The sequence below is a fragment of the Drosophila biarmipes genome, chromosome 3L, assembly GCF_025231255.1.
Source record: "Drosophila biarmipes strain raj3 chromosome 3L, RU_DBia_V1.1, whole genome shotgun sequence".
In the NCBI taxonomy this organism is placed as follows: domain Eukaryota; kingdom Metazoa; phylum Arthropoda; class Insecta; order Diptera; family Drosophilidae; genus Drosophila; species Drosophila biarmipes.
This window is the reverse complement of record NC_066613.1, coordinates 25,958,046-25,980,962: the sequence shown is the minus strand read 5'-3', so window position 1 is coordinate 25,980,962 and position 22,917 is coordinate 25,958,046. Positions and strand designations below refer to the sequence as shown.

At 43.9% G+C, this 22,917-nt stretch overlaps 3 protein-coding genes across 9 annotated transcripts in view; 2 read left to right on the top strand and 1 right to left on the bottom strand.

The window, feature by feature from the left end:
• LOC108029333 (FH1/FH2 domain-containing protein 3) overlaps window positions 1–1,641 on the bottom strand; it is a 41,382-nt gene extending 39,741 nt beyond the window's left edge. For 2 of the 4 annotated variants that reach the window (XR_001768437.3, XM_017101529.3), the window contains exon 1: window positions 788–1,639. Coding sequence is in view for 3 of the 4 variants with exons in the window: in XM_017101529.3 (XP_016957018.1) it covers window positions 788–808 (21 nt within the window). In the remaining variant the exon portion in view is untranslated. Of the gene's footprint in view, window positions 1–787 lie in introns of all 4 variants that reach the window. The other 2 variants (XM_050886760.1, XM_017101543.3) reach the window with 2 other exon arrangements.
• A 4,114-nt stretch (window positions 1,642–5,755) lies between these two features.
• LOC108028626 (uncharacterized) lies at window positions 5,756–6,326 on the top strand. Of its 3 annotated transcripts, none has more exons than XM_044094989.1 (2): window positions 5,756–5,869; window positions 5,925–6,326. In XM_044094989.1, the coding sequence occupies exon 2, from the start codon at window positions 5,943–5,945 to the stop codon at window positions 6,225–6,227; it is 285 nt and encodes a 94-aa protein (XP_043950924.1). In that variant the 5' UTR covers window positions 5,756–5,869; window positions 5,925–5,942; the 3' UTR covers window positions 6,228–6,326. The 3 variants fall into 3 exon arrangements, with proteins under 3 accessions (XP_043950924.1, XP_043950925.1, XP_043950926.1); XM_044094990.1 differs by having other exon boundaries at window positions 5,922–6,326; XM_044094991.1 differs by having other exon boundaries at window positions 5,856–5,869; window positions 5,912–6,326.
• Window positions 6,327–10,271: 3,945 nt separating this feature from the next.
• Window positions 10,272–22,727, top strand: LOC122818985 (paramyosin, long form). Of its 2 annotated transcripts, XM_044094768.2 has the most exons (9): window positions 10,272–10,628; window positions 11,237–11,293; window positions 13,111–13,197; window positions 13,262–13,428; window positions 15,098–15,969; window positions 16,179–16,306; window positions 16,377–16,489; window positions 20,710–21,325; window positions 21,516–22,727. In XM_044094768.2, exons 1-9 carry the CDS (start codon window positions 10,506–10,508, stop codon window positions 21,990–21,992), a joined length of 2,640 nt encoding a protein of 879 aa, XP_043950703.1. In that variant the 5' UTR covers window positions 10,272–10,505; the 3' UTR covers window positions 21,993–22,727. The 2 variants fall into 2 exon arrangements, with proteins under 2 accessions (XP_043950703.1, XP_043950704.1); XM_044094769.2 differs by lacking the exons at window positions 10,272–10,628; window positions 11,237–11,293; window positions 13,111–13,197; ... (2 more) ...; window positions 16,179–16,306; window positions 16,377–16,489 and adding exons at window positions 16,712–16,834; window positions 16,903–17,010; window positions 17,620–18,685.
• The last annotated feature ends 190 nt before the right edge of the window (window positions 22,728–22,917 follow it).

The window sequence follows — 22,917 nt, the reverse complement described above, 5'->3', positions numbered from 1 at the left end:
TGGGTGAAAAGCGATATAAAGAAGGGGAGTGACAACCAAAATTAGTTGGTTGCCTTGGGTTTATAAGCTGGAAATTAAGTTCCAATAAATTATTATACAACCTGGGGCGTTTATCCCAAAAATTAATATAAATAAATGACTCTGATAAATGCAACAAATAAATCAAAAGATACACATCTTATGGAGTGAATGCCAATATTCAGTAGCAACCATAAAAAATGACAACAAATTTGTCAAATATCTCAAAAAAGATCCTTCAACAATTGTGCATACGCAAGTACCAACATAAATCAAATTAAATACGTATAAAATTCGCCATTTAGTCTGCTTTGCCAAAATAAAAGCCATTTATTCATGCAATTGCTTGCTATTCAAACACTAAATCATTCGTTCATTCAGTAGCCACACCTCAACCATAATTTGAGCACTTTGTATGCATAGGAAAGTAGAACAATCAACTAAGCGAAAATCCAGACCAAAAACCAGACAATGAGCAAATTTGTATTGAAAATGTTTATCAATGGAACTGGAGCTCGCCCAAACGAGAGCAAACTTTCAGATACATTTTATCTGCCATCTAGTGTTGTGTATCTGCATGTATCCGCCAAATACTCGTGCATGAGGTAAGGCAACAAATTAGAAATAAACAAAATCTGTGGATGCGAAGAATTGCGAAAAAGACACACAGCGAAGATACACAGATCGAGATACACACTTGACTCGTATAGTACGAGTACGTGAGTAGATACAGATACGGATAGTTGGCGCTGCATTAACTAGTACTTACATAACTGCGGTAGGACGACATTACGTTGCTTTTGGCAAGCGGTCCTCGTAGAACGTAGACTCAAAATTCGGTCACAATATGTTTTGGCCCCTTCAAAAATAGTGTGTAGGTACAATTTATTTTGGGCCCGGCTGGGTAACCCTATCCGGCAGAGAACCGCGCGAGATCGAAGCGGAGCAACTCGAACCACTGACGACAATTACGAAAACGTATCTGGCGGATGCACTCGGCGAACGCCTCTCAATTGCAATAGATGCAAAATAAATTAGATGCACTTACTGAAATCGCGCGCGTGCGACAAATTTCTACGGATCCCCAACGACACTCTCTGCATTCCCCTATTTTATTTTCATTTTATTCATTTCTTTGGTAAACTTTCATTCCGTTCCCTTTGTTTTTTTCGCGCTCGGCGGTATTCCGAGATCGGGATCGGCCGTGTGCCACTTTACATAATCCGCCGGCACGCACCGGCCAGGTTGGGAATGGGATATATATGCGGGTATGCTGCACTGCAGTGCTATAGCCCGATCTATTTGGGAATGCAGCCGGCAAATGCGACAGAATCGGACGCGAACGCGGCGCTTTATTTATGCGTTGATATTTTTCTTATTTTCCTATTTTCCCATTTTCCATCTACGTTTTCCTCACGACGGCGGACGCATCACTTTTGCTTTTATTTCAATTTACTTTGGGAGCAGGCACAACTTAAGCTGTTATTTATAAATTTAGCAACATTCACACACTCGCTGAAAGATTTTGTCGCATGCGAACGCGATTTTGGTTTTCAGTTCTCGATTTTTTGTTGGCCCACAGGAAAATCGAATCGGATCGAATCGAGTCGGGGCCGTGAAGAAAATCGTGTGCGACTCGGCGCGTTGTCAAAGGAAAACTGTCTGCCGCTGTGAAAATATTTTCGTGCCGAGATTTTTCCTCGCACCGAATTGCGTGAAAAGCTGAGCGGTGGAAAGTCTCCGCCTCTCTCTCAGACTTTGGCTGTGCGTGTATTTTCGGCAAGCGAGAGAATCGCTGAGGAAGCTCTCGGAGATTCTGCCGGCTCTCCTCCGTCGGCGATCGCTGCGTTTTTAAATTGCAATAGGGAAATAAATAAAAGTTCTCAACATACTCTTAAAGGGGGTATACTACTTAAAACAAAAAAAAATCTAAATAGTTTGTCAAATAAACTGCCACCTCTCTCTTGAACGGACAATCTCTCCTTTGGGCGGACAACTGTAAGCATGACCATGTCACTACATAAAAGTAGAACAAAACTATTATGGATACTTAGAGCTGTAAAGTGAACAAGGAAGCGAAGCTATATATTACAAGTAGCATTATCGAAATATTTTGAGATGTAACCATAATTGATGTATAATGTATTGCAAATGTTGTAATTTGACGGACAAAGAAAATAATAACCGTAACAAAGAGCATTTAACTCCACGTCGCATCGTCGAATCATCTTCTCCCATTCCCGTGTGTATCTGGTCGGAATATATATCTGACAGAAATCGGCCAGCCGGCTATATGTGCCAGCATCTTGATTTCAACTACCGCGATGTAAGAAAATGCGTAAAAATTCTTGTAATGCTCATAAAATGCAACTCGACGGTATTTTGCATCTATTTGGGCTGCTTGATTCCATCTCAGATATTCCCCTCTATTTTTAGACGAATAATTTAATTGAAATATTTTTGTCATTGGTGACTAATAGATGAGTGGGCGGGGCGCAGCATATACTGGGGTATCCAGAAAAAGACTTAAAAAAGTGTGTATGATGCATACGATAATTGTCACCTACAGATACAGATGCAGTCTGTCATGTTGCCATGAATGAAAGACAGCGAAAGGGAGGCCACCAGTTGTCGGGGGTCTACAACCTGATGAGGTGTCCCCTCGGATTATACTTTTGACTACGAAGGAAAGGGAAAATTACAATTTGGTTAGATCTATGTGCCAATTCGAGGTCTCACACTTGATGATTGGTGAAATTAAAAATGAATTATCTGTAAAATAGGCCATCCAAGATTGAATTTTCCCAAAGAAAGGTTCAATTAATAAGATGTACTAGAAGTATGATTGTTATGCTTTTACTTATACACAATATTTAACAATATAAGATTCTTATATCACTCGTTTTATATTCCCCCTGATTTATTTTCCCTTATAGCATGGATCCCCCTTACTTACTTACTTACCCTCTGCGCCCAGGCATTATTCGGTTCATTTGTGTATCACAGAAGACCCGAGGAAACTATCACAGATATCATGCAGAAGGCAACGTCACATATCGCATATTTGTTCTGGTTTTAAAAATAAAAATCTGTGTGCCACTTTTGCAGTTGCCGCTGCTGCCGGCAGTCACCGGAAACGTGCGGCTAAAAAGATGACGTCTAAATACGAAATGAAACTGGCACTCGCTGGCTTTAGTGAAAACATTTAAACTAAATATGCGCAAAATGCCAAAAAGCATTCGGGGGAAATGGAATGCTCGCGCTGCCTGCGCCATAAATCAGAGGGAGATGCTAAATTACCAGGGAAATGGGGGGAGGGAAAGCCAAAGGCATCGGCTTCAATGGGCTAATAGCCCCCGGCAAAGTGGCTCGACACTTTGACGAAAGACACGCAGGGGCGGCGTCTTAACCCAATCTGACCGACAGATACAAATAGCTTTCAGCGCTGCATTAAAAAATATAAAAGATCCTCAACAGGCGTGCATTTCGCATGCTTTCCACAAATATTTTCCCAGTGCGTGCTGCCGGCAGAGACGCCAACGCAACCCAGAAAAAACTGAAAACTCAAAACTGAAAAACCCGAAACCCCAAAAACCGAATACCGAATGCAAACAAATCAAGAGGAGCGGCGGTGGAAAACTAGGAACGGATTTTGGGCAGGCAATAAAAAGAAATACACCGACAGCCATAAAAGTCAGACCCGGCAATCCCCGGGAGCAACGGCGAGGTGCACCACGCAGTCGGTCAATCATGCTGCCCCTCGCCACTTGTCTGCAGAGAAAAAATTAATTTCTATTTACATTTATATGCGATTTTAAACCATCTACAAAAATATTATATCAATAGTCCTTACCAATAAAATGATCTTATAAATAGTATACATACATTTATACTAATTTAAATATCTGTTTTTTTTTTTGGTTTTTTAAATGTTTATACTTATAAGGTCAATTAGGAAGACAAGAATATTAAAGAATTCCAAACTATTTAATAAAATGTTGCCACTTTCATTTGTTAGACCATATTTTTCTCAGTGCTCGCCCAGGGCTCCTATGGGATGCGATCTCCTCGCCGAACGCTGCTCCATCTTCATCCGCATCCCAGTGGCCGATCTCTGGGCCTTTCAATCATTTCGTACCATTTTCAAATTGTAATTTACGAGTGTGTCTGCGGCCGTTTTGGGGGCGTGCCTTCAGCGACAGATTATGCAATAAAACGATGCAAACGCTAGTTAATAAACCGAACAGAGTGCGATGTTGCTAGGGGGAGGCATTCAAATCGTGGGGATTCCGGGACCCGGGGGTCAGGGATCTGGTTTTGGGGCGGCGCTACGAGCAGATGCGATTTGTTTGCGTGCACATTAAATACAATAAAAGCCGAGAAAATTGATTTGTGGTCAGAGACTTTTGGGGGAAAGGCCCCATGAAGTAGCTCCCAGATGAAAGATTGTATTCTTTGGGAAAACACAAATTCATCAGGAAACTTAAAGATATCTATAAGTTTTTTTATTTGAAATATTGGTAAATCTGTGCACACACATATATAATCTTTATAAACTTGTTCTATTTTGTACAATGTGAAACTAAGATAAATATCATGTGCCTGCTCCTTAACACATTGCTCTTCTGGAATTTGAAAGAAACAGGTGTTTGCCCAGCCAGTCTATAAAAATCTACACACCAATTTACTTGTATTTAATAATACTATTTATTTAGTATGAAACATTCTTGGGCTTGTTTCTGTTTGAGTTACCATGTCACAGCTAAACACAAAAGGCTCCATTTTGCAGTTAATAGTTTTTGGTTTATGTTTTTTTCTTTTTATTTACATCTCATTTTCCGCTCGGCTGTAGATGGATGGCTGTTGCCACACATTCGTCTCACATTTTCCCCATTTTCCAGGCAGCGATCTGCTCCGATTCGGTGTGCTAATATTTAATTTAAATATTGTATTTTGCCGCGGCCTTTTGCTGTTGTTCTTAACCAACCTCACTGCGTGTTGCAATCTTCAAGCGGATTTGTTTGCTTTTCTCCGTCAAATATGTGGGGATGTGTTGTTGTTTGGGCTGCTCACCCGCCCCAGTGGACTGGGGATTTGATCGCCGTTTCAAGGTTGCCTTGCATGGAGCAGTTGCTAGAAGTGTGTGCCTGGCTCTCAAGTATTTCTTTATGTTCTTTCCATGGGAATATTACGTATACGCATTGCGCATACGCAGAGGCAGGGGCAAAGGCATAGGCGAATTGAATTCTATTTTATTTTATTTAATAGATCTATTATAAAGATAATCTTACTTAAAAAATGAATTTAAATAATAGTTTTCCTTTTAAAACATACATTTTAATACCCCCTTTAGAAGGCGGCCTCTGACCCGATCTATCTTAATCGGATGCAGCCTGTTGATTCTTGAAGATATTTTTTTATGGTAGTGCTTAGAGGTAGCTTATGTCAGAAGCGCTGATAGCTATCTGAAGAGCCTTTTTATGCTCCATTTGAAGTGGTTTATAATTCGATTTGGCAAGCACTGACAATTTCTGTAAGAATTGATTGGAATTTCTTGCAAAACAATATCTTTATAAGCCAAATAAATTCAAAATTGTTCCCGCCAAATATCAAGAGCTTTTTCGATACACCTTTTCAAAAATAGTTTTAAAAACTTTTGGCAAGTGTTGCCAGCCAAAACTTTGTCCCAATTTCTATATATAAATCCACCACAGAGACAGGCGAAAAATGCGACGAAAACAAAACGACAAGGTGGAAAGCAAAGAGCTCGCATAAATGCGAAAATAAATCGAAAGCCACTGGAGTAAATATTTAATTGTGATATCGGGATCAACAGGAAGATTCCCAGGGTGTGAGCTCATTACGGTTGTTTAATTAGTGATGAAAAATTAAGTTGACTTCAGCAGGTCGCCGAAATCATAACAATGGCCCTGCTGCTGGTGCACCTGCGGCGCCTTATTCTGCTGCTGACCGTCGTCTACCTGAGCGGAGCGGTGTTCCGCCGGCTTCTCTCCGAGCGGCACCACGCCCATATCCTGCAGGGGAATGGCTATGTGGCCTTCGGACGTCTTCGAGGAGGCGGTGGGTCCAAGGAGCCCTACCACTTCCAATGGTGGGCCTACATCTACACCTGCTACGCCTACGCCGTGCTGGTCAACTACGTCAGCATGCGCCGCCTGACCAACCTTATTGAGTTATTCTTGAACTGAAAAGTTCTCTTAAACCTTAGAGTGTTTGATTAAAAACTGTTTTGTTTTGCTATGACGATATCCCTGTTAAGTTTCAATTAAATAACTATAATAACTTGTTAGACGATGCTGCCCTTATAAAGTTCAAAGTATCCACATTTACGTTACAAAAAACAAAGGCGCCACCTATATCTTAAGATTATGTACCGCCATCTATGATTGATGTTTATTCGGGTTTGTGTATTGGCTAACAATCTTCTCCGTCAAATGCCATGCTCTATGAGGTATTGAGGTAACAAAGGATACAAGACGCAGGTCCTGAGATGGAACCACCTACGTGCACCTTCCTCAGGGTTTCCCCTGTAGTCCCAAGTGGTGTGAACGGTCTACTTTGCTTCCTTTTATTCATAATAATATCCCAGCTTTTAAGGATTTTTATTCATAACAAAAATAAATACAACATCCCTGAATCCATAACACGTAAACAACCATAAATACCTAATACCGGAATTGATATACATCACTTCATTATTATTACTAATTCATTAAAAACCCAAAGATACAAATATCCGATGACAACGCTGTTAAGAACACTTTCATTAAGCACGACAAATATTTAGCGCAAAACTCACACAACCATTTAATATTAATTAAAACCGTCATGTGTAATTTTTTCACCGGCGACAATAATTAAATTTCGATTGCATTTAGCGTCACGATCTGCAAATATTTTTGATGATTAATCGGCAAGGCAAAAGAAAAAAAACCCGAACAGCGAATATCAAATGCTCTTTAAGGTACAGGGAAACTATGTGACCTAAAATGCTTTAAAAATAACTATAAATGTATAATTGTTTTTGAACTTTACTGAGGGCCTTAGAATCGCCGTTTTATTAGGCTGACAAGTTGCGCATAGCGTTAATGAAACGCTGCCATGGAATATTTCTGTCAACAGCCCATTTCGTTGGTAAGATCAACAGGCAAGGGAAAGGGTAGATGTGTGGATACAAAAATAAAGCTTAGAGTATTGGTAGTAGTAGTTTTATTTTGGGCGCCTATTTTTGAATGCAGAATCTATTCATAAACAGATTACGTTCTTCCTGAAATTCTTCTGTATCACTCAAGGAGGAAGGTGTTTATTATTTATTTAGTTAGTATCAGTATGGTATAGGCAATCCATTATACCTTTTTGAGATCTCTTGCTCTAGATCGGCTCCGAATATTGTAGAATATTTCACGCCTTCGTGCCCATACATCTTGTGCAGAATATATCTCAGCATGTTTGCCGTATTTTTCACCCGAATGAGTCAGATTTGTGCGCCACGTCACAGCCCGATGTCGAAGCTATATAGCATGGCTATAAGGCCAACGGATAGTGGGTGCCATCGGGATGGGGACATGCAAATCCCAGATTTGTCAACGGCACATTTCCACTCGTCCGTACAATGGCTATTGGCATTTTGGGAGCAGCGGCTGTGAATCATCAGCCAGATGATTGGAGGTTGTCAACGCCAAGTGGAAAATTCGCGAAAACTCAAGAACCGGGAAGCAAAGTGGTCGCTTTTCCAGGGAACTGCCTTTGTTCTCGCGCCTCGAACGCATTAGGCTGCTATTTATACCCTCCGATGGCTGGGAGTCTGCACCACCACCCACCTAGAAGTTGGAGCCTGCGATGGCGCCCACTTGAGCCCATCAGGCACTCCTGGGAAAGGCCAAGGAGGAGCACGAGCATCTTGCAGAAAGTGGCTGCTCGTCAAGTAGGCGCACACACTCTATAAAGCTGAAGTCGATCTATATATAACTGCATAGCAGCGGGCCCCGCGATGTGTGCGAGTGTGTATCTGTGATCATAACAATTTTGACCTAATTTTGTGTAGCTGGCACACGAAACATGAAAGGAACAGAAGACACCCAACGGACGCTGAGTGATTTCTGTCTCGAGGTGGCGGTAGGAAAAATGGGATTCGGAGTGCGACTGGGCGTGGGGAACCGGGATCCTGTCCCCATCACTGACCTCAGTGCAGCTGTAAAATGATGGGCAATGGGCCGGAAAACTCTCACAGACACCTGGCAAGCAGGCCTCGACGGGGACTTGCCCATTCCGAGCCCAAAGCGTGATGAGAATGGGACTTATTTTTTGCTTTTTACTTGACTAAAGGTGTCGTTGTCTGGCTTGGTGCTATTTTTGGCCGACTTATTTATCGGCGAACGGCTTGCTACATATTCGCCGGGGTATTTTTAAATTATTACACATTCCAAAATGTGGCAAACACACAAAATGTTAAATATTATTCTACGGCTGCCTGGCGCGCACTTATATATATGTATATACTCAGAGAGTAGCGGCAACATTGTATGTGTGGATGCATAAAATAAATAAAGTTATGGCCAGGCAGAGCTGAGTATCTACGAGAAACCCCTGCGAACGGAGCCAAAAACTGCTCTTATATATAAGGATGGTTAGCCCATCTAGAGCTCTGGGTGTGTGTGTTAGCCTCAGGTGAAATGTGTGTGGAAAATGAACACGATTATGAGCAAGCCGAAAGGAAAGGCAGAAATAACATGAAATTCGGTTGCTAAAAATAAGCGAAAAATCATTTTTAAGTATGCTGAGGCGAGTGTGTTTTTGTGTGTGGAGCACAGGTGGAGGAGATCGCTCGAAAACGAAAATGTTCACTCAAAAGCTTCGGCTGCTTTGGACAAAACGAGCCAAAATCCCACTCGATATGTAAGAACATTATTTACAAAACATACACTTACTAGGGGGGCACATGGAGAGCCCCGTCAGTTGCCAAAACATACTATATGTATTCTAGACAGTCATCTACGAGACCATTGAACAACAATTGTTAGATGACAACGCATTGTCTGTGGCTGAGCAGACTGTTGTCCGCATGGCCAAGGATTCACTCAAAATTGTATATTTTTGTTTGTTTCGCACACTTTTTTCGCTCTCTACACTTATTTATTTATGCTGGCGAATAACACGTTTCGATGCCAAAAGTCAAGTATTTTTAGAAAACACTGCTGTAATCCTAATTGGCTGTTAGCGAATAATTTTAAAAGCATATCATAGAAATTTATGACACTTTTATGATTTTTCAGCAGCTTTAAAAATGTTGTAATACAATCGAGATTTGCATAGCATATATCTGTGGGCCCCATAATTGGCTAGGGATTACATACATATATCTGTTCAATATAAACCAAATATTAAATCAATCGATAAACTCTTCCCCTGTTTATCGATCCACAACAATCTACAAATTTCCTATATGCATTCCTTAGAACTAAATAACTATTCAGGGAACTGCTTAGTTTTAAGCCAAATTTAATAGAGTAAAACAAATGAAAAGATCTTAAAACCCATGGAATGACTAAATGCTCTACTATGTTCTCCGAATCTTGGCACGTTGATTTAACACTATCGTTACCAAAAGTTGTAGTTTTTCCACCCAAAAGTTCCGGAATTGTGGCACAATACCCCTGTTATCGAGGAGTACGTGCTGGAACTCTGGTTTGGCTTTACCAAACAAGCAAACAGAAAGCTATTGCCGAACCCCTGAACTAACAAAGTTGGCCAATAAATATAAATTATGAACTTTATGATCTGCAGATGCCAAATATTTCAACATGACTTATATGTACGGGCGGGAATTGGGAAAATTTATGTGTAGATACATTCTGGCCAGACGCTAGATACACAAAATGAAACGCACAAATGACACAGGCTAATTACAGGTAAGCAAAAGAAAAGAAAAGCTGGCGCACTTCGTGTTTTTGAGTTTATTTTCGTAGGGGGCAAGCTCTTAGCCAAACTAGCGTGAAAATACGTTCGCACAAGCGGCGGCCAAAATGAAAATCAAAGAATTTTCCACACAACCTAGCAATTAACACAACAACACGGCCCGCGTGAAAAGTCACTCGAAGTCCCACTCAGGGGGCTGTATCTATGTATCTCGAGATATATCCCACTCGGATTGGAGGAGAGCCGAGGCCAGCCGAGTGCCGCCGAAGGGAGCCGAGGAAATCGTTGAAATAGACGAATTCACCAGCGACCAGCGGCCAAACCTACGAAATACTCTTTATTCGAACGACAACGGGATCTCTTGTTCAGTAGATCACCAGCCTTACTCCGACGTTTATTACGAATTTTCTCGGTGACTCGGTGACAACTACAAAACTGCGTGCGGTGCTGTAGAGATTTTCGCTTGAGAGGAATCACAAATCATAATATTAGATACGCGAACCGATCGCAGTTAATTTAGAGAACCAGAATCGAAAATCTGACCTAGCAACATGTCGTCATCGCAGGCTGTCCGCTCCTCGAAATACTCCTACCGGGCCACGTCCACCGGCCCCGGTGGCGCCGATGTGAACATCGAGTACATCCAGGACCTGAGCTCGCTCTCCCGCTTGGAGGTAAGGATCGGATCGGCTCGGGATCGGCATAGGAGTCGGCCTGGGAGTCGGGAATCGTTGGGTTCGGGCCCTACTCCACTAGTACCGCCCATTTCTAACCTCCCAAGCCGTTGGAATTCCGACCAGGGAATACGACCGAAATGCGTGTGCGCCAAATTTCCCCAAAATCTACGAGAATTTCTCTCTCTTATTTCGGTGTCTGTGTAGAGACTGAAAAAGAATCAGAAAACAATCAAGACAAATAAGAAAAACAAACTAAAAAACCCAAAAAATTCATCTACACTCTATATCAAATGCACATATATACCGCAGATATATACTGGTGTGTTAAGTTCTCGCCGCGTTCTTGTGTGTGGAAATATAGAAATTCGGTGAAGCAAAATTCTAGATGTCTATATGTACCTATACGTGTCGGTATATACATATGCATTGCTAAAAATTATGTAATGGCCACCTCCGAGCGATACACGTATATACGAAAACATCGAAGAAAAATGTGTGAAGAAATCAATGCTGTGCTTAATAGTGTTTTAATGAAAAGTCCCATCAAATAATATGAATAATGAGCCCCTAAAAGAGTACACTAAATATCCGCCATTTTCTTGCAGGACAAGATCCGTTTGCTCCAAGATGATCTTGAAGTTGAACGTGAGTTGCGTCAAAGGGTGAGTAATCCACTGAACTTATTTATAGTTTTAATTTTTTTTTAGATTTTAAGGGAGTATTCTGAATTTTGCTTAGACTTAGAAACTATTTCAGCGAATCAGTTCCAATTTATAGTCTCTGTAGTTCTATATATTCGGGATGACGAAATAAGCTTTTAGATATGACATATCTGAGGAAGCAAGAATAGATCAACCTGCATTCCCCAAGACGCAACGGACGTCAAAGCGCCAGGGAAAACAATTTTCACTTTCCTGGCTTCGCAAATGTCACCCTAAAAACAGCAAAAATATGTGGAAAACCAAAATAAAATCAAAATAGACCGAAGTAGCAGAAGCGATAGAACCAATAGAAAAGGCAGCAAACAAATGCAGGTCTAAGAATAAACTACCCTTCGCAGAGTTCCGAAAGTGTGAAAGTAAATGATAATGATGTGCATTGAACTTCAATCGCTTTCGCTAGCCGTTTACTTTTTTTGCCTCTCGCGGAGCATTGATAAATGATTTTTCGCCTGACTTTGCAAAGACAGCGGCCGCCGCAAAGACAGCGGAAAAGCCAGAGAAAAGTGGGAAATTCGCAGGCCGAAAGTGCACTTCATTCAGCGCGATCCTCTTGGCGATCTTGGGGCGTTACAAATTTAGAAAATGCGGAGGGCTCTTGCCGGAATGGAATGGCAGGGGCTGGCCAAGAATGTTCTTTATATTTTGTTGGAGATACCATTTAATTACTTTTGCCTTATGGATTAGCACGCACTCGCACACAGATACGCCCCCAACACACACACTCTCACGGTATATGGAACAAAATGGCTAAAATTAGCGCACGACATTCAATACAGAGAAGCGAATGATTAACTTGAAAACAACCAAAATATGAGCAGAGAAGAAAGGAAAATAAAGTAGCCAAGCCGAAAGGCCATCAGAGAGAGTTTCCTCGGTGAGGGAAAATTCGCTCGCTCATTTGGGGAAATCTTCCCATTTATCTGTGGATCCGTGGATCTGCGGCTGTGTGTGTCTGTGGGAAAATTAAATAATTTTCATGCACATTAAAAGCCTTCACACCGCCTGGCACATTTTCTACGTATCCACATATGCATATAGGCGGCAAAAAACATGTATCTACAAGATACATATGGCGCAAATGGATTTACGGCCCGTACTTACGTGGCCTTTGCGGCAATAGGCAACTTTTTGTTACGCCAAATGAACGGACAAACACATGTTCGCCTAGGTATTATGATAAACATAAATGTTTAACATATATTTGGGGGAGATTTGGATAGATTTATCTAGCAAATATATCCTTAAAAAAACATGCAAAGGTATTCGAGTTTAATTCCCTCTGACATTTTCGAATACCAGAAATCTAGCACACAAATCTCGTAAAATTCCATTTAATTGCAATTCCCAAAATTGCCCAAAAACGAGGTCGTCGACAAAAGGCGAATTCGCCAATGTTTAGATTCCGAAAGACGGATGAAAAAATGTTTCTGTTCGAGCGAAAAAATGTTCGAATGCCTTTTTGGAAATGCAACACAGCCGCCCACAAAAGATATATACGTCTACAGGCGCACATATCGTAGATGCAATCGGACTACGGCTACACCTCTGCGTGGAGGATTTCTTGGCAAGATGCCATTGTTATTTTAGGTGTTGCATGTGCATAATTATTTTTGACTGATTAATGTGATTTATAATTTTTATTATGGGCCGTTTGAGTAGCTACAGCCAGCGCAGGTTATTTATAGATATTTCCGAACATATAAAGTCCCTCAGAGAATCCTTAACTAATGTTGCACCTTTTTCTATGAAAATTCCAGATCGAGCGCGAGAAAGCCGACCTCAGCGTTCAGGTCATCCAGATGTCCGAGCGTCTTGAGGAGGCCGAGGGTGGTGCTGAACATCAAGTGAGTACTGCCTGACATCCTACAGATACAGCCATGGATATATATATTTCCCAACCATTCGCAGTTTGAAGCCAACCGCAAGCGCGACGCTGAGCTGCTGAAGCTGCGCAAGCTGCTTGAGGATGTTCATCTTGAGTCGGAGGAGACCACTTTGCTTTTGAAGAAAAAGCACAACGAAATTATCACGGATTTCCAGGAGCAGGTTGAAATCCTAACGAAAAACAAGGCCAGGTAGGCACACCACAGATCTACGCCCCCGATCCATTGACCCAGAAATCATATCCAAAACACAAACATCTCCATCCCGAGCTGTCATGCATCCGCAGAACGTATTTATTTACCCCCGATGATGATGATCAAGTGGCGTCAGCTGGCGTCCGCGGACATTTCAATGTCTCTAGATCTCAAGATCTCGTGCAGTAGTAACACAACAATACCATGGCTAACCTTGCGCTGCCCCGCTGACCCAAAAACAAAGAAATCGAAGCAGATCATAAACAATTCATCAAAATGCCATGACATGCGAAAAGGCATACCGAGAATATAAAAGAAATGAAGAGAAAACATAAACCTGCATGGCTTGCAAGTTCTATTGACACAAATTGCGGCCGAAACGGCATACGTATAGGCCAAATTCGAGAAACTTTCGGTTGCTGGCCGCCTCTCATATTTCCAAATCGAAGCGAGCGATTTCCAAAAATAAACTCCCAGGAATGTTGAAATCGCAGCCAATTCAAGGCTATCCCAAGAGCTATAGTCACATAGTTAGAACTACTTATGTAGTATTCATAGCCCACTGTGAGCCTAAGTCTTGGTTAAAGCTCCAGTTCAAACGTAGGATCCTAAGCGATCCATAAGATTTCCACCTTCAAGATAGGTGCGCCCGAGTTTGCGCACTTCCGTTTCACGACAAAGATGGTCGGAAGATCAAGCAGCCGTCCCGCTCACTCGGAAAAGCTTTGCCCGAAAAGCTCTCGTCGGCGAAACTTTCTTCCATATGTTATGCCCACCCATCCCACACCATATTTTCTTTCTGAGCGGAAAAGTATTTATAGAAATTTTGAAATTTTCATCCACATTCTTGTGCAGAGAGGCTCTTTGTTGCTGTGTTGCCGTTCCGCTCCCACCGACGCCCCAACCCAAATATGTCTTTGATTGAATCATATACAAAATGTGTTGATTGTTTTTGTTGCTGTCCCGCTCCGACCCATCGAGTATTATGGAAATCCGATACGTTTTCTGGCTTTTCAGCCGGTGGGTGGGAAAGGTCGGTTGCACCGATTCGCTCCCCCCGACAGGTGGAAAAGCTGGCAAATGCCGCGGATTGCACATGGAATTTCGATCAATGATCAAAGCGATATGCAATGGGATTTCTGGATCTCAGGTCCAGATACTTGTCAATCAAACATGATTTTCTTGTTCTTAGGCTGATGTATGTGTTTTAATATTTGCTTGTCCTATCATTATGTCAGATCATCAATCAAGTATTGTTGTAAGCTGTTTCCTTAAAAAACATAGAAATCCCTATTATCGATAATATCGATTAAACGCATATTATCTATCGATCGTATAGAAACTCATCGCTGATCTCATTGTTTCTCATTACATATCCTTGATTATCACATCAGTATCTGCACCTTTATTATTTTACCAACCGATTCTCATAGCTTGCTTCCAGGCAGCCCAAACATGATATTAACCCTTGGCCTGCTGAGCCTTCGACCACCGCTCGATAGACCTTCGAACGGTGGCCGAGGACTCGCAGATCCACCCAAGCTTGCTAGCGATTCACAGCCCGGCCGATCTCACAAACCATGCCTAAGTATCGGGAACGCGATCTCAGACCCCCAAAGACTAAACTGGAGCACCCCTCCACCTCTCTTTAACCGAATGCTTGCAGAGCCGAGAAGGACAAGGCTAAATTCCAGACCGAAGTCTACGAGCTGCTCTCCCAGATCGAGTCCTACAACAAGGAGAAGATCGTGTCCGAGAAGCACATCTCCAAGCTGGAGGTCTCGATCTCCGAGCTGAACGTGAAGATCGAGGAGCTCAACCGCACCGTGATCGACATCAGCTCCCACCGATCCCGCCTCTCGCAGGAGAACATTGAGCTGACCAAGGACGTCCAAGATCTGAAGGTCCAGCTGGACACGGTCTCGTTCTCCAAGAGCCAGGTGATCTCCCAGCTGGAGGATGCCCGCCGTCGCTTGGAGGACGAGGACCGTCGTCGCTCGCTGCTCGAATCCTCGCTGCATCAGGTTGAGATCGAATTGGACTCGATTCGTAGTCAACTCGAGGAGGAGTCCGAGGCCCGCATCGACTTGGAACGTCAGTTGGTCAAGGCCAATGCCGATGCCGCCTCCTGGCAGAACAAGTGGAGCGCCGAGGTGGCCGCCCGCGCCGAGGAGGTCGAGGAGATCCGTCGCAAGTACCAGGTGCGCATCACCGAGCTGGAGGAGCACATCGAATCCCTCATCGTCAAGGTCAACAATCTGGAGAAGATGAAGACGCGCCTGGCCAGCGAAGTGGAGGTGCTCATCATCGATCTGGAGAAGTCCAACAACAGCTGCCGGGAGCTGACCAAGTCGGTCAACACCCTCGAGAAGCACAACGTGGAGCTGAAGAGCCGTCTGGATGAGACCATCATCCTGTACGAGACCAGCCAGCGCGACCTCAAGAACAAGCACGCCGACCTCGTCCGCACCGTCCACGAACTGGACAAGGTCAAGGACAACAACAACCAGCTGACCCGCGAGAACAAGAAACTGGGAGGTGGGTTAACTTGCCAAGCCTTTAGAAGCACTCAAAAGTACAGAAGATCGATTTCTCAATGTCAGGTTAACTGTTGTTACCATTATCTGACACATAACAAGCCAGAACCTTAGTAGAAATTGAGATACCGGTCTTCAAAGTAAAGAAAATATATAATTAATATTATGTTTTTCACAATACTTATAATCTGTTATGATCACAAACCCCAGATGATCTCCATGAGGCCAAGGGTGCCATCAACGACCTGAACCGCCGCCTGCACGAGCTGGAACTGGAGCTGCGTCGTCTGGAGAACGAGCGTGATGAGCTTACCGCTGCCTACAAGGAAGCCGAGGCTGTAAGCTCCCAAGAAAACCCTTCTACATACTTTCTAAAACTAAAATATATTATTCATTACATTTTTCCAGGGCCGCAAGGCTGAGGAGCAGCGTGGTCAGCGCCTGGCCGCCGACTTCAACCAGTACCGCCACGACGCCGAGCGTCGTCTGGCCGAGAAGGATGAGGAGATTGAGGCCATTCGGTGAGTGACTGATCAGAAACCCCCTCGCTTGGAAGTAGCCCCACGCCCCTACCTCTCAATTGACAGCGACAACAGACGAAGGCCCACCCATAAGTTGTCGCTTCCCCTGCCAAAGCGGAAGTCCCAAAAAAAACAAACACCCCTCAAGGCCCCCAGGGGAAATCATTCGATTGATTCGCAATCGATTTTCACTGCCAACACAATTGATAGCGATCTGACCCATTTAGCACTTAGCAATCAGTTCGAGTTCTTTAGTCGCACCCAAAGCAACGGCATTAGTTTTCTAATCAGAAGCCAGGCGAAAGATCCTGCTCCCACAAGAGGTTCACAGGCTCAGCTCAGGAAGTGGGTTTCCTTTCAAATGGTTTTCCAAATTTTATGGATTTCTTAAAAACCTTTTGAATATCCCGCAGAAAATTGCGCAGTTGCTGCTATTACACAATCAAAGTGGGTTCGTTATTGAAAACCAAAAGATCTCATTGAAGAAACTTTCGACTTCAAGAGTGGCTCTTCAGCAAGAGGTATGTTTGAGGCGTGATATGAATTATTTTCCAGTTGGTGGTCAGTGCCTGGCGGTGATTGAAAATATGTAAGATCTTTGATATGTTGTTTCTTAAGATTAGTTCCAAGTTTGTATGGTTATCCAGCTTATCTTGGTTTAAACAAAGTTTTCAAGATATTTCCGGTGATTCAGTGATATTGTGAAATGTTTTTGGCACTCAATATAAGTGAGTAAGCATTTCTACAGTGGTCATTGATAAATGGATTTGTGACCTGAATAATTTAATTCATTTTGAAAAACTTTAAAAAGATTTGAAAGAGAATATAAGGTGCATAGCAATCCAGTCTAAGATTTATTTCAGTTAAAGTAACCCTGCAATTTCCTTCTTAGATCTTTTGAGCTCTTTCGCCAATCACTTTCCCCAGATCTTTTGTGCCTTCCACGGCTATTGCATAAAATGCCTGGCTATTATGACATTGTCTGCGAGCTCGTTGCCAAAATGAATCAATCATAGCCGCACATTGACTGCCAACAAATGATGATGATAATGATGATGTTATTGTCGTCATTATGCTCATACCTTGCCCGATGCCAACAGCTGAACGAACGAAATGCAATCTTTTTATAGATTTTCGACAAATTTGAAAAAAAAAAAGAATTATTTGCAAAGCAGCAGCAACTGCTACTGCTGCCAACCGAGGAGAACCCCGCCCAAGAGACCCGAGGCTACAGAGGCGACAAGGCGACACAGAGGCGGCCACAGTTGTAGCTTTAATTAGAGTACTCTTAAGAACACATACCCATTAGAAGAACATACCCCCCACCCAAACCCCTGAAAGGCACCCTTCCTAGTCCCCGAGAATCATGGCTCTGGCCCTGAAACAAAGACCCTCCCGCTTCCGCCCGGCGACCACCACCTACGAGGACAACTATGGGTACACGATGAACTTCTACCAGCCCATGCTGGACTACCTGGACGCGAAGGCCAAGGGTCTGGAGGTGAAGAAGCCCCACCTGCCGTGGGTCAGCGAGAGGGGCCTCAAGCAGTACCGCCCCTCGAACGCGGTGCGACAATACAACGCCGACGAGATCGTCCGCTTGTCGCGCACCTGTGCCGCTCGGGCCGACGAGATCTTGCTTAGCTTTCGGGCCCAGAAACGCTCGCCGTTCAGTGTACAAAAGTTGGTCGACGCAACGCGAGTGACCAAGCACCTTGAACCGGACACAGTTGTCGAACGATCGCGCCAGCGCCGCCGCCGCCGTCAGGAGGAGCTCGAGGATCTGATCAAACGCGACACCCTCAAGATACTGCAGCGCATCCGTAAGATTGAATTGGACAACGAGGTCGATCAAATGTCGGACGACTTTAAGCGCTCGATTCGCGGAAAGTCCGCCAGTGCCATTGCCCAGGCGCTGCTCTCCGAGTCGGAGAGGAACATCAAGACGGCCAAGAAGGAGGAGGAGGACTACATCGCCCAGACCCTGGTCCGCTCGAGCCGGGCCGTTTCGCGGGCCCGTTCGCGCTCCTCCTCCCCCCTCGACGGCCAGCTGCGCGCCCATGCGCTCCACATCGAGCTCATGGACGACCGGCTGGTGGACAAGCTGGACCACCGCGTCTCCTCGTCGCTCCACAACGTGAAGCGCCAGCTGTCGACCCTCAATCAGCGGACGGTCGAGTTCTACGCGGACAGCAGGTGCGGTATAGAGGATAAGTGCTGGATCTGTCGCAAGGTCCTGCGCACCCATCCCAAGCTCAAGGACTATAGCTACGTGTACTGGAAGCACTAGGTCGGAGGTCCCTAGTCCTAACCCTGTCCCAATGCCTATCCCAGTTCCCATCCCAGCTCGCTCTCATCTTCATTTGACATATTAGATTTCAAGCACTGGATCTTTTTAATACTTTTGAGGATCCAAAGCGTTCAACAAACGAGATAGGAAGTCCCTTTGAAAATCAAATATATGATTTTTAAAAGCTCATATTTTTGGTAATTTCTCCTTAATACAAAGTGCATCGGAATTTCCATCTCGATAAGACCCACATTCAGATCATATCAAGTGGATCGCTCTGTTTAGTTCCGTTCCCATCCGGGCGATTTGAATAAATGCGAACATTTTTGAATTGCAGCTCAATTTCTGCCTGCGCATCCTAGAGTCTCCTCCCCCGACCCAGCAATTTGCCATTTCAATTTGTCTATTTGTCGTTCCTCGTCTGGCACAAAATGTATTTTTGTTTCAAGAGTTTTCGCGAACTGCGGTCTTGTTTTGGCCGCTTCTCCCATTGTGTCTGCTGGGCAGTCTTCTGTGAATTATTTATGCAGAATTATGCGCGGCATATTTGACCACGGCTAATTGCAGAAAACCGCCAGCAATTCGGCTATTAATTATAAACTTTCTAAGGAAAAATATCTAGCTTTGACAAGTCTTAGATATTCATGATAGTTATAGGGAAATCTTAGAAGTCAGAGAAATGGTTAGATTTTGTTTATTTTATATGTGATATCAAATAATGTGATGAATTGTGTTATCAAAGATAGAACCCAGTTTGGCCTTCACTTTCCCCTGCAATATCGCCTTTTACCCCAACCTATCATATTTCGCACCCGCACCTCAGAAATTTCGAGGCTGTCAATCCGATTTGCGCGTAGATGGTCCGACCAACTATTATTTTGAGTTTGTCCTTCAGTTCGAGATTTATTTTATTTTCATCCGAGGAAAAGTGATGCGCATGACAGCAAAAACAATCAGAGGAAAAGGCGGCTAAAGAAGAACATAGGAACAACATAAGACCCAGCGAATATTTTTGCGTAAACATTGAAAACAATGGCGGGGAAAAATTAAAATCTAAATGGGAATACTTAAGTTTTCTAGCTAAGACATACCAAATACCTTGGCAAGGCGACAGCGATGAGCACACACACGATATTCAGATTAAGTAACCCACACAGGGGCTTCTATAAGAAAGCATAGTATCCACTAAACAAATAGATCATAGGAATTAGAAAATTTGGGCTGATAGGTGTCAACCTCGTTAACATTTTATAAGATATTACTGGACAGGAAAGCTAACGATGATGATAGGATTACTTAAAAAATGCAGTGAGAACTATATCAAGATACCTTTAGAAATGACTAGTTCCCAATTACATTGTTATAATTACCACACCAAAATAGATCTACATAGTCAGTGATTAAAACAAATGGTACCTGTTGTTAGAATCAAATTAGAAAGTGAATCAGGTAGGGTATCAGGAAAACGAGCACCGCTCAAATTTACTTGGCATCAAAAGCACCTAGGCCCAAGAATAGACGCATGATGCACTTACCCCAAAAACAAATGAATCTCAGGGGTGGGCGCGGAGAAGGAACTCTTCTCGCGAATACTTTGGCATGTAAGCCCTAGCTATTTGTGACAAGTTCGATGTCTTTATCATGCGTAAAAATACACAGAAATTCGCGAATGCAGCGGCAGCGGAACAATGAAGCATTTTGACAATGCCAGAGCACCTGAGCTGAGTGGTTGAGTGCTGCTGAGTGGTGCGAAAATGCGCAAATTGTGGGTCAGCCATTGGGGCCAAAAATAGAGCCAGCAAAGCGAAACATCGGAGGGTCATTGAGAGGTAACTGGTGCTTTTCAGATGGGGCTACTTCTTGGTATCAATAACCGCACTATTGGAATCCGTTCTAACCCCAATGCTAATGCCAATCTTTGAACCCTCAGCAAGCAGACCTCGATCGAGATCGAGCAGCTCAATGCCCGCGTCATCGAGGCGGAGACCCGTCTGAAGACCGAGGTGACCCGCATCAAGAAGAAGCTGCAGATCCAGATCACCGAGCTGGAGATGTCCCTGGACGTGGCCAACAAGACCAACATCGACCTGCAGAAGGTGATCAAGAAGCAGTCGCTGCAGCTGACCGAGCTGCAGGCCCACTACGAGGATGTCCAGCGCCAGCTGCAGGCCACCCTGGACCAGTACGCCGTCGCCCAGCGTCGTCTGGCCGGTCTGAACGGAGAGCTGGAGGAGGTCCGCTCCCACCTGGACAGCGCCAACCGTGCCAAGCGCACCGTGGAGCTGCAGTACGAGGAGGCCGCCTCCCGCATCAACGAGCTGACCACCGTCAACGTCAACCTCGTCTCCGTCAAGTCCAAGCTGGAGCAGGAGCTCTCTGTGGTGGCCTCCGACTACGAGGAGGTGTCCAAGGAGCTGCGCATCAGCGACGAGCGCTACCAGAAGGTCCAGGTGGAGCTCAAGCACGTCGTCGAGCAGGTGCATGAGGAGCAGGAGCGCATCGTTAAGCTGGAGACCATCAAGAAGTCCTTGGAAGTCGAAGTCAAGGTGGGTTTTTGTGCATTTATTGGCAATTTCGGAGGGCAAAATATCAGATCTTTGGAAAGATTACTGACTCACTTAAAAATGATAGTATTATAAGATAAAAAGTTACAGTGTCTTTAATATATTATTTTGGATCATAACTTTTTCATCATATATTTAATCAATCTAATTGTGATTCCTCATACCTCCCCAGAACTTGTCCATCCGCTTGGAGGAGGTCGAGCTGAACGCCGTCGCCGGCAGCAAGCGCATCATCAGCAAGCTGGAGGCCCGCATCCGCGACCTGGAGCTGGAGCTGGAGGAGGAGAAGCGCCGCCACGCCGAGACCATCAAGATCCTGCGCAAGAAGGAGCGCACCGTCAAGGAGGTGATCGTGCAGTGCGAGGAGGACCAGAAGAACCTCATCCTGCTGCAGGACGCGCTGGACAAGGCCACTGCCAAGATCAACATCTACCGCCGCCAGCTGTCCGAGCAGGAGGGTGTTTCCCAGCAGACCACCACCCGGGTGCGCCGCTTCCAGCGCGAGCTGGAGGCCGCCGAGGACCGTGCCGACACCGCCGAGTCCAGCCTGAATATCATCCGCGCCAAGCACCGCACGTTCGTGACCACCTCGACGGTGCCCGGATCCCAGGTCTACATCCAGGAGACCACAAGGACGATCGCCGAATAGAGCGCCGCGCAACGCTCCGCACCGATATCATTTCATTATCAAACCGAACCGAATGCGGACCAAACCGAACTGGAGAAGATCATCAGGTGGAGAGGTCAGAGTGCAGGAACAGAACGAGAATTGCGTGAGAAAGTTTTTATAATTTAAATTTTTTTGTCAATCCCCAACGCCGGGGCAGCGACCAAGAACCCAGTGGACCTCGGCGGGGCTCGTATAGGCTACACACTATAAATACATAACACTACACATCCTATCTATATAATAATAATACTATTTTGAAGTTCATGTAATTTAATTAAAATAATGAACCTGAAAAACCTAAAAACAAAATAAAAACAAATCAACGAAAACTTGGCAGAGTTTTGCTAGCGATACGATATACTTATGCGTAGAACAGAGAGAGAAACCGAGAGTTGGCCGAACAATAACGTTTGATGGAGCCGTTTGAAAGTACACCATGATATAATACCAGAACACGAAATGGAAATGATAATCGTCACCAAGATCCCACTAAGCACGCTACCGCAGCATCGAGTTAACCGAGTTACAACCGCTTCTACTATTTGTTTTTAGTTCACTTTATGTTTAGTAGGTAAATTTCTGTGTGCTCGTAACGAATTTGAATTTTACATTAAATCAACATCAACAAAACTGAGCAAATTTCACATTTTTTACTTTGTATCTTGCAATAAAAACGAAATTCTATTCATAATAATAACAAATAAGAAACTAAGAGTGAAGATCGACTTTACTAATGGGGAGAGCGGCGTAACGGGGCAAAATGAGAAATGTATAAGTCTTTGAGATAGGATTTAATAGCTATGAGAAATGATTTAGTTTATTCAGTTCACCAGGCTTGGTAGTCAGAATTCTTCTACTGATTTTTATAGGCTTCACATGAAATAAAAGAGCTTCGTTTATTGTA

Excerpts from the sequence above, each read along its gene's own strand:
- LOC108028626 (XM_044094989.1), top strand. The coding sequence starts at position 5,943 with ATGGCCCTGCTGCTGGTGCACCTGCGGCGCCTTATTCTGCTGCTGACC.
- LOC122818985 (XM_044094768.2), top strand. The coding sequence starts at position 10,506 with ATGTCGTCATCGCAGGCTGTCCGCTCCTCGAAATACTCCTACCGGGCC. Across the intron at positions 10,629-11,236 it reads GCTCGCTCTCCCGCTTGGAG|GACAAGATCCGTTTGCTCCA; the intron begins GTAAGGATCGGA and ends ATTTTCTTGCAG. Across the intron at positions 13,429-15,097 it reads CTAACGAAAAACAAGGCCAG|AGCCGAGAAGGACAAGGCTA; the intron begins GTAGGCACACCA and ends GAATGCTTGCAG.